The 11,125-nt window shown below is 32.0% G+C and overlaps 1 protein-coding gene across 1 annotated transcript; it reads left to right on the top strand.

Annotated features, from left to right (window-relative positions):
- Positions 1-6,342: 6,342 nt before the first annotated feature.
- LOC129315439 (ras-related protein RABA1b) lies at positions 6,343-9,330 on the top strand. The gene is made up of 2 exons (XM_054959105.1): positions 6,343-6,752; positions 8,655-9,330. The coding sequence occupies exons 1-2, from the start codon at positions 6,532-6,534 to the stop codon at positions 9,085-9,087; spliced, it is 654 nt and encodes a 217-aa protein (XP_054815080.1). The 5' UTR covers positions 6,343-6,531; the 3' UTR covers positions 9,088-9,330.
- Positions 9,331-11,125: the final 1,795 nt, after the last annotated feature.

The following is an 11,125-nucleotide window of genomic DNA, read 5'->3' on the forward strand; positions in this document are numbered from 1 at the left end:
TTATAAATACACAAATATGATAATTATAGAAAAATAAGAATATCAGAAATTTTATATTTTATGTTAATATTTATTAAATTATATTAAATTAACTTTAGATTAAATCAAAATTTATATTAACTCAAGTAAAATTAAGTTTAAGAATAGAAAATGAAATATTAATTGTTATAAATTTGAAAGATTACTAACAATACATCAAGAATATCACACTTAACATTTTAAATATATATGTATTACATAAATAATAAAATTAACTTTCAGCCTCTATTTAAACTCCACCTCCGTTTTAATATAATGGAGATGGTTCATATTTATAAATTTATATATTATTAATTTTTAAAAAAATTTAAAATTGTCCCCATTAATTTAATATTCTTAATCCGCGAATGAAAGAAGAGCAATGAAGCAACCGATACATCATAGGGCAGCCCACGAGATTGGGATGTCCAATCTCACCTTAAAGTCATGTTTGGTATGAAGGAATGAGGGAGTGGTATTGGGATTGGGACAAACTAATCCTAAGCTTTTGTGTTTGGTATGTGGGAATGAAAGTTTTAATCCCAATTCCAATCTCATCTAGGTGGGATTATCTAGTACCACCATCCCCCCTGGTATTGCACAATCAAGCCAGGGATTGATTTTTGCAAAGACCAAAATGCCCTCCTGTCCATTTCATCTTCTTCCTTCATTGGTTCGAGATCCATCGTCGGCTTCAGTCTCAAATCCATCGCTCGAATCAGTCATCATCTTTTTCAGTTTTGCTTGGATCTGTCGCACACGTTCGGTCTCTCACCTTCGCCTCCACCGTCTTTGATGGGTTCTCCTTCTTCTCCAATTTCGCACCCAGGGGCCGCTGGGTCTGGAAAATGTTGTCGCCTTCTCCTCTTCAATCTCGCTGCCATCGGCCTCTGGGTCTAGCAAACGCCATTGCCTTCTCCTTCTCCGATCTCACAACCACCAGCCTCTGGATCTCGCAGCGAACGGGTGGTGGAGCGTGGAGCTTCGTTGGAGAAGATGATGCTCTACTGCCATGGTCGCTCGTCAAAAGGTTTAGGAGGATTAGACAATTTTTTTTTAATTTTAAGGGTTATTATAGTCTTTTTTTAACTTACGTTTAATTGTAAAATAAAATAAAGATATTTTTTTAAGTATTACATCATACTAAACATAATTTTAAAATCTCATTCTCATTCCCAATATCAATCCCAATCCCAATCTTAATCCCAGTATCAATCTTTCTAAATTGAAATCTATGTACTAAATAGGGCCTAAGGGGCTGTATGGAACATCCCAATTTAAATTTTAATAGTTAATTTGGGTTAATAGAAATTTAAAATAATATTTAGAGGTAAGAAAATTAGTAAGAGATGATTATTAAATCTAACTTAGGATATAATTCTAAAAAAAATAAAAAAAATAATAAAAAAATAAAAAAAATAAAAAAAATATATTATTAAATTATTATTATTATTATAAAAAAAAGAAAAGGTGTAAAAACAAGAAAGGAGAAGAACAAGGAAACTTTCGGCTGCCGCACATCAATAGTAATATTATAATAATATTAAAAAAAAGGGGGAGAGAGAAAAGAAGAAATAATAAAAAAAAATATGTGGGACCCACTAAATTTTTATAAAAACTCACCTGTTCCTTCATTTCTTCATTCCTTCTTTCGTGCGTGAGTTGAGGTAGAGAGAGAGCATCTGTGAGCCAAGTTCACCGGTGCTGGGTTTTAAGGTAAGAATTTTTAATAGAATATTTAGGGTGTGATTTTAAGCTTTTTAAGACTAAGTAAGTATTCTAAAATTTTTTCTTAGTCATCCTTCTTCTCTGGTTTCTGATTTTGTAGTGGTAGAAAATTTAAGATCTGGAAGAGGGATGAATTTATGTTAAATAAATATGGTTTTTGAGGTTGTTAGTAGTATAATAAATATTCTAGAGTATAAATTTATTGGTGATCTTTGAATTTGTGGCTTATGGATCAAATTTTAGACTAGATCTAAAAATATATATTGATTTATTGAGGTTTAGATGATTATTTGGGATGGGAAATGAATTATTATGGCTATAGGATTATGATTCTGAGCTAGAGACTTAATTTTTAATTTTTGGGTATTTTAGGTATGAATTTATGAAATAAAAAGAAAATTTTGATAATAAAAATTAGTTTAGAAGTTGATTTTTAGATTATTAATGTTTATTGATAATTAAAAGAGGAGTTAAAAATTTTACTTAATGGTATTGACTCTAGATTTGTATTAAAATTGAGATTAGAAATTATGTTATATTTTTAATTATATTATTAGAATTATTTTATTAGTTTCAAAAATTGAAACTAATATTTATAAATAATATATTATTTGTAGATTGTATTACTGGTGAAGATTGTGGTGAGAGAGAAATTTTAAGGAATAATTTATTGAAAAAGCCACAAGGTAACCATGCTTTTAATTTGTGATTAGTGTTACTTCTTGTTAATTGGGTGATTATTGAGAAAATTATGAATTTTGTAATATTGTATAATTATGCAATATTATTATGAATTTGTTTAATTATTGTGGGAGGTGTTGGGAGACTTGCTATTATTGTTGTATTTATGTGCCACGTGGTACGCCCCTATTGGAGCTCAATAGGTGGCTTGTAAGGGCTCGGGCTAATCTACCTTTGGCCGGGTAATTTAGCACCGAGTGAGGGCTACGGCTCGAGGTTAATGGAGGGATATAAGGATGGTTGTTTGTGGGTATTGTAATATTTTTTATATTTGTTGGAATTATATTATTTTTAATTTTCACTTAGTAAGCACACACTTAACTGTTTGTATACACTATCATAAATTGGCTTTGGTTACTGGGACTTTTGAGTCTCATTATGTGGTTAACAATTTTCAGGAGAAGAGCCACGAGTGACACGTGGAGGAGTCCCAGAGGCTTAGTAGTATAGATCCACTGTCTCTTTTGGGTATTTAATTTATGATTTATAATGTGTTATATTACCAATATTAGGGCTTTTTGTTTATTGTCAATTATATGAATATATAAATGTAATCATGCCTTTCAAACTATTTCTATTTTTAGTACAATTTGGATGACTGTAATTTTAATATTTGGTTTACTTTAGATTGGTTAAAATGGCATGATTATAAGGCCAAATAACTGGCTTGTGTTGAAAATTTATTAAATTGCTTATTTTACTTGTTGGGAGTATAAGGATGGACAAATGTGATTTAGTTTACTTGTTGGGAGTATAAGGATAGACAAATGTGATTTAGCGTAATGGCATGTGGGAGGTAAAAATTTATCTGAAATGTTAATTATAAAATATTTTATATTGAAATTATTGATATAAAAATGTGTTGGGTGGCTGTAACCCAACTATGGTTGAGTTAAATTATTTAAAAAAAAAATTTTGGTGTGTTACACTGTATGGTTGGAGGGTCCAAACGAGGAGGATTAGGAGAGGAAGAGTAAAATTTTTCATAGCTACATAATAATAAGTTGAAAGAATACGAATACAATTCTCTAATATATTAACACTAATAAAATAACGATAAAATTATTTATATATAATTATTTTTCTTTCATTCTCCTCTTGAACCAAACAAAGTAACGTTAAATCACTCTATTTCTTTTCATTAAAATCTTTCCCTTCTCCTTCATTAAAACCACTATTAAGAAAATCAAAGATTTTATTATAAAAGATTGAATAGTCACTTTTAACTATGTTTATAAAGAATCAAACAAATATGTTAATTTTCTAGCCTAACAGCCTGCACGGGATATTTTTAATGTTATGATTTTTGATGTCCCACCGCATGAATGGATAAACCTTCTTTTTTTCTTGAACCAAACAAAATAACATTAAACCACTCCCTTCCTTTCCATTAAAATTCCTCCCTTCCCTTTCATTAAAACCACTATCAAAAAGATCAGAGATCTTATTATGAAAGATTGAATAGTCATTTTTAACCATGTTCATAAAAAAGCAAATAGATGTGCCGATCTCTTAATCCATCAGCCTCCACATAATACCTTTAATATTATGATTTTTGATGTCCCGCTGTATGAATGTATAAAGCTCATGGTTTTAAACATAATTAGATCTTAATTTCTTTGCACAATTTTACTATGACCTTATAAGCTAAAAAAAAAAAAATTCCTCCCCTCCCTTCAAATCAAACACAACGTTAGGAAAATTTCTCTAGGTATTTTTTTTTATTGGCAATTGTAATCTAGCAGTTCTATGGAAGTTCAATAAAAGTCAAAAATACTAAAGTATCTTCGTCAATCTCCAGTGAAAATATATCTTGCTCCTCCATTTGTCCAGTTTCCTGAAAACTAAAATGCAAGAGAACTGATAAGTTCAGCGATGGGGGAGTGAAGAGGCACCAAGCGATTACAAAAACATTCCATTTTCTTGGCTGTAATTAAGGAAGCATCAGACCTTGTATCTCACATACCTGTGTTGCGATTTCTTTCTAATTGAGAATTAAAGACACCGCTAATTCACTGAGTGATTTTATTGCGTTACCCTATTAATATGTGTGTTTGTAAAATTTGGGGTAAGGACTAGATTTAATTTAATTCTATATTACTGCATATATTAAATAGAAAATATAGTTCATAAATTATCCATAAAAATTGTCAAAAATAAAACAAAGTATACAATTTATATAGATTTTTTTTTAAAGGTTTATACAAAGCTAAACTCTGGATAATTCACTCTAAAGTTAAAAGATAAACTATAAAGTTTAACTGATCTAACTTAATCTTTCAAGTTTTAGTTATTCAATGTTCTCTTTGCCCTGATTTATAAGATATTTTTTGATAAAATTACACACATGTAAGAAATTTATAAAATACAATTAAAAAAATCTTAATTGGTTTATAAATTCAAAAAAAAAATTCCTTGATTTAAAAAATGAAATAATGAAGGGTAATATTAAAATAATAATTATTAATAAAATTTTATTTTTACAACCTCATAGAAACGCACAAGGCATGATCGGGTTACATGGCACAGACGGACAAGGGAAGGGATCATAATTCAACTTTAACAACCAGCAAGTAAGATAGTTAGTTGAACTTGTTTAACACTTGTTTCTTAATTTCTTGAGTCCAAACTGCAGAGTTAAGAAAACTATCCCTGCAAAGTTTTTATACTGATGACTGGATTCAAGTTGTTTTAAATAAGTCGATGTCTATAGTTCTTGAAACTCTGTGATTTTCTTTTTCTTTTTCTTTTTAAAGAACCTTGTTATAAAAAAAGAAGATGAAGAACTTAGGCTCTATTTGATATAAGATATTAAAGAGGTTTAGGAAATCTCATTTTTTTTATATTTGGTATGGGGTAATAAAAAATTCAATCCTAATCCCAATGTCACCAAGGGAAGATTATTCAATATCACATATCCCTTAGTATTAGAAAACCAATCATAAGATTGTGTATTTTATGGCCAAAATGCTCTATACCTCCTCCCCTCTCCCTTTGCCTCCCACCCCCTCTTGCTCGCCTCTTCCTTTGCCCTGTAACTTTCACCCCTTCTCATAACCATAATAATGATAGCAACAGTAGCCATGCACAAGCACAAGAGTACTAGAGCAGGATGGATGGATGATTACATAACGGCGGACAAAGGATGTCTCTTAATTCCCACATTGGTGATCAAAAAGAGAGAAAAGAAAGGTTTCACTCTATTGATTTCCATTAGTCCGTCAATTTACATCACTGATGGCTAAAAAGAGAGAAGATGTCAAACTTCATTAATCTGTACTAGTCCATTGATCTACATCACCAGTGAAGGCCTCACTCCGTAGATCTCCATAAGCCTATTAATCTACTTTTATTTCCTTCAGATAAGAAAATAAAAAAAGTAGAAAATGAACATCAAGAAGAGGAAGAAGAAGGGTGAGAGTGGCCTTTTGCATTGCTGTGCTTTTTTAAAAGGAGAGTGATCATATTAGATGAGTTAGGTTACAATTTTTTTCTTTTAATCATTTTAAAGGCATTATAGTCTTTTTCATAACTTATGTGTAATTATAAAATAAAATAAAAATAAGTATTTTTTGTAAATATTATATTATTTTATATCAAACGTAATTTTAAAATTTTATTTTTATTTTTAATTTTAATTATAATATTTTTTAAATTAAGGCCTCCATGTCAAATAAATAAGATTTAGGAAAACTCGGTTGTTCACTACAGTACCAAAGTTTGTTTTCTTTCCGCAATGCAAACATGTGCTCGATAATGTATTGATGATAAATTGATAAGAATGGGTTGATACTCAATTGCATCAAAAAATTGATAATAAAAGGTTAGTTTATAAATTTTTAAAGTAAGAAGGGGGCAAAAGAAAAGAGCGAGAGAGGGAATCGCGGGGAAGCAGTTCCACTTGTTCACATCATTTGTGGCGCTTTACGAATGCAAGTGTACTCAACACCCGAACGCTTCCCACTTTGCTCTTCACCCAGAACAACGCCTTCTGTCTGCAAATCTCCTCCCTCTCTCTCCACGGGAATCTAGGCTAACCCGATAATGGCAGGCTATAGAGCAGACGACGACTACGATTACCTCTTTAAAGTTGTCTTGATTGGCGATTCCGGCGTCGGCAAGTCCAATCTTCTCTCCAGGTTTACCAAGAACGAGTTCAACCTCGAGTCCAAGTCTACCATTGGTGTTGAATTCGCTACTCGCACCTTGAATGTTGATGCTAAAGTCATTAAAGCTCAGATCTGGGACACTGCGGGCCAGGAGAGGTCTTCTTTCTCACTCCTTCCCCTCATCCTTCTTTTCGATTTCTCTTGCTTCTTCACTCAGTTTGAACTATATACGATTTGTATGCTCTTTCTTTGAATTCTTTTTTTTTTTTCTTGGTTGCTTCTCTATAATTGGCTAGACTTGCTTGCTTTTTTTTTTTTTTTTAAAATTAGCCATATTTGTGTTTATATATGCCTACGAGCTGTTAGATGGATTGGATGTTAGGCTAATTACAGTGGAAAAAGTGCTCTAGAAGATTTATTTCATCCTAAGATCTAATTTTCTGTCTTGTAAAGTTACTGATACACTGCTCGAATTTCATTGGGTAGGTTATCTTTCTCTATTTCTTCTTTTTGAAGTTTAATGGGTGAGATCGCGATATTGTGAAGGTTTGTCTACTCGGACATTTTATTCATACCTTAACCTTGCGCCATGGAAATCTATTCAACAATTTCGACTTGGATTTGTAAAGATCTTTATTTGTTATCAAATTCAAATTTGTCCCTTAAGCATGCATAAGTTAATATTGTCAATCCTTCTTATATTGTTTTCTCCCGTGGAGTTGATCTATGCTTAAACTTACTCTTTGTTTGAATTGATTGATCGGCTGTGGAATTAAAATGACGAATCTGTCGTATATTGATATTATGAAAAATAAATTGAATACCATCAAAGATTAAATAATTTTATTCACTTAATTATGTGCCACGTCACCTCCAGGTGTCCAGTATTATATGTTTGGAAAAGTATGCAAGCCTTATATTACCAAGAATACGTTTCATGGTAGGACGGGCTATCAAATAAATAAAAGTAGAAAACCATACTCAATCATCACACCACTGTACTGAATACGTTAGTTTTTACATGATCAAAGATCAATATTGATTCCTAGAATAGTGTTAATTAAAATTAAAATGTTGACCTATATGTCCTTAATAAGATTGTAACTTGTAAGACCATGCTCACCTTATATATTAGATTATTTGTTAATGGATATTGTCAATGGGCTTCGTTTTATAATTACCTTGTGCACTTATTCTGCTTTGTTCCATTACCTCTCCTCGCATGAATGACTTTGTTGAGAGCTTAAATGTTGAAATTACTGGGTTTCATTGGCTTGATCACCTGGTGTCACCTGGCACGATTTTGCAAGTCAAGCAGAGAAGTCCTTTTGGAGTTGGTTTAGTTGTTACAAAAGTTTTAATCTAAAAAAAATTGAATATATTATTGTACTCATTTCTGGGAACAAATCAGCTACCCAAAAAAACTCGGGCGGTTTGTCTTTTAATTGTTTGCATCATGGTTGTTGATAATACTATGTGGTTTTAATTCCTTAACCCCCACCTCTCCTTTCCTTTGGGTTAAGTGTACTTTAACGAAGCATTTGCCTAAATTAAATTTTGAGCACCGAGGATCTCGGTATTCTGCTTCTATATGCATGATGTATCATCAACCTTGGTTGAGCCGAGTATATTGCTCTGAATAGGATCTCCAGTGTTTTCAACTTGATGCAAAGCATCATATGAAAGATCTATGGGCTGTTATTTAGAACCTTCCTCTTGCCACTTAATTGCAATGTCCACATGGTTAAGGTGAAATAGCACGCTGTGACTAGAAAACCTTGACTGCAACAGAAAAGTGCGAGATGCTTGAAATAACTGAGAATGGTCAAAATCTATCTTAGGTATATTATGCAAGGGAATTGGAGTCTAGTTTATGGTATGCCTTTTAAGACTGTTAAAGCTGATATTGGTTACCTGACGAGTCACAATCACCATGTCCCTATTGCTGTTTAATCAGTCAAAGCTAGCCAAGCTTGTAGATTGAAGTTTAGATTTAGGTTGCAGTTTAGTCTTTCATCAAATTACTTATAATTACTTCTGCTGTTAATACATTTTTAGGTACCGAGCAATCACCAGTGCTTACTATCGTGGGGCAGTCGGTGCACTTCTTGTGTACGATGTCACTCGCCATGCCACATTTGAGAATGTTGACAGATGGTTGAAAGAATTGCGAAACCACACAGATTCCAACATTGTTGTGATGCTTGTTGGGAACAAGTCAGACCTTCGTCACCTTGTGGCAGTAACAACTGAAGACGGGAAGTCCTATGCCGAGAAGGAATCACTATACTTCATGGAAACCTCAGCTCTGGAGGCAACTAATGTGGAAAATGCATTTGCAGAAGTTCTGACTCAAATTTACAGAGTTGTTAGCAAGAAGGCAGTTGAGGGAGGAGAGAATGGAGCTGCATCTGCACCAGCCAAGGGAGAGAAAATAGACGTAAAGAATGATGTGTCTGCCTTGAAGAGAGTTGGTTGCTGTTCAAGCTAGACGGGGAAAACACAGGTCAATTGGTTGCTTTTGGCTCTATTGTTCGTGTAACATTGTGAGAAAGATAAAAAAGAGGATACCAGAAGAGAAACACAATTTATTTTTCCCATAGCATACTAGGCTTGCTGTGTAACGTTAGACAATGTTTTCGATTCACAATATGTTGTACCAGAAAGCAGAGCTTAATGATCAATAGGATCCGGGGAAGCAAGTTGATAGCTTCGCGGCCTAATTCGTTGGCAATATCGCTGTTCCTCAGATGTGCTCAATTGCTAATTGCATGCTTGGAGTTCATTAATATGCTGTTTTCTCCAATTACTCATGAATTATGGTGTAGTGATTTTACATTGTAACAGGAAGTTTTAGAGTAAGCTCTTGTATTGTGTCATCATATGCTGAAGAATTGAATGGGTGCAAGCGAAGTTTCCTGCCAGTAAACTTGCAGGTGGAGCTAGTAATAAAGAATAAAGTATCCCTGCACAAAAGGTGCACGTGCAGGAGAGGAATCGGAAGTGATCATTAAGGTAAGGACCCTTTTAATGCCTCCAGGTATAATTCGTTATGAAAGGTGTGGAGGGTCTCTTCACTTCTTTCTCTCCATTTTCCTTCACTTCTCTCATTTCAACTATTCATATTATTTTTTTAAATAAATTTTTTAAAATTATAAAATTAATGAATGATTGAGATGGAGGAAGTGGAGGGAAATAGAGAGAAAGAAATGTAGGAAAGGGTCATAATTGATTTGATGAGCTCTTGATGAAGGAACTCGTGAATATGATTGGGTCTTGGTATTTTTTTTTAAAAAACATTTTACTTTTGGGTCTGATCATCATTAATTATTATATTCAGATTGCCCATTGGGATACATCAAGAAAAAATTATAAAAGGCTGGTCCAACCTCCAAAAAAAAAAAAAATAATAATAATGAGAAGAAGAAATTTCGTTGCCGGGACTCGAATCCAGGCTTCTTGGGTGAGAGCCGTGGATCCTAACCATCTAGAGTACAATGGAAGCTTGCAAAAAGAATTTTATATGTTTTAGAAAATAATTTTTTGAAGGATACAGTGTTGCTTAACTAGAACAATTCAATACGCGATAATTACTTCAGCCAAACAATATACTACTTGTGTTTTATAAATTTAAGGTAAACCATATTAATGAATATTATTTATTCTAATAAATTATACATATAGATCTAGCAGTATAATGCTATAAATTAATATAAAATATAAAAATTTAGCAAACTATACTATATAAAACTAGAAAGTGATTTATTTTTCAAACTTACGTCTACTTGTAAAATTATATTTAAATTTATCTATATATTATTAAGACAAATATTTTAAATTTAGAAATTTTATCTTTATATCATTGATCATATATTTTATATCTCTTGGCAAAAAAAAATATATGTTAAAATTATATAGATATTCCATATTTCAAGAACAATATAAATATCATTTAAATTTTACAAAAATTAAGCAGACAATATTTGTTTCTGTTTTAAAAGAGAAGATTCTTAAAATTTAATTGCAACTTAAAAAAAAATTAAAATACTATGGTAAGTTTAGTTTATTCAGTATCCATCACGGTTAATATTTTAGTTGTGATTGCGAAGAAAAATATTTAGATAGAAAAGGGTTAAAATTAATCAAAGTAATTATCATACATATTAATATAGCACAGGAAATTGCATCTGTAGTGCGATCTTTAGGGGTTCAATAGCTACACATTATACTCGAATATATGGACCAGTTGACGATATAAAATATTGGATAGTAATTATTTTTGAAAAGAAAAATACAACGTGCGGGATTTAGGTGCTACAGGTGAGGTGGAGTGTATAAAGCAATGTGTCACTCTGTACACGTGAAGGACTCAAATCATGTTTTAAGGAGGCGAAAAATACTCATTAATTAATTGTATCAAATATTACGTGATCTTTGGATAAATATTGTAGTAGAAAATATCACAATTTGATACTTCCCACATGGCATGTAATTCTCCTGACCTCAAAAAAATGGGCCTTTGTTGGACT

This window comes from Prosopis cineraria, unplaced genomic scaffold (assembly GCF_029017545.1).
Source record: "Prosopis cineraria cultivar Desert tree isolate PC_DT_omini unplaced genomic scaffold, ASM2901754v1 PC7, whole genome shotgun sequence".
Lineage (NCBI taxonomy): Eukaryota > Viridiplantae > Streptophyta > Magnoliopsida > Fabales > Fabaceae > Prosopis > Prosopis cineraria.

Excerpts from the sequence above, each read along its gene's own strand:
- LOC129315439 (XM_054959105.1), top strand. The coding sequence starts at position 6,532 with ATGGCAGGCTATAGAGCAGACGACGACTACGATTACCTCTTTAAAGTT. Across the intron at positions 6,753-8,654 it reads GACACTGCGGGCCAGGAGAG|GTACCGAGCAATCACCAGTG; the intron begins GTCTTCTTTCTC and ends ATACATTTTTAG.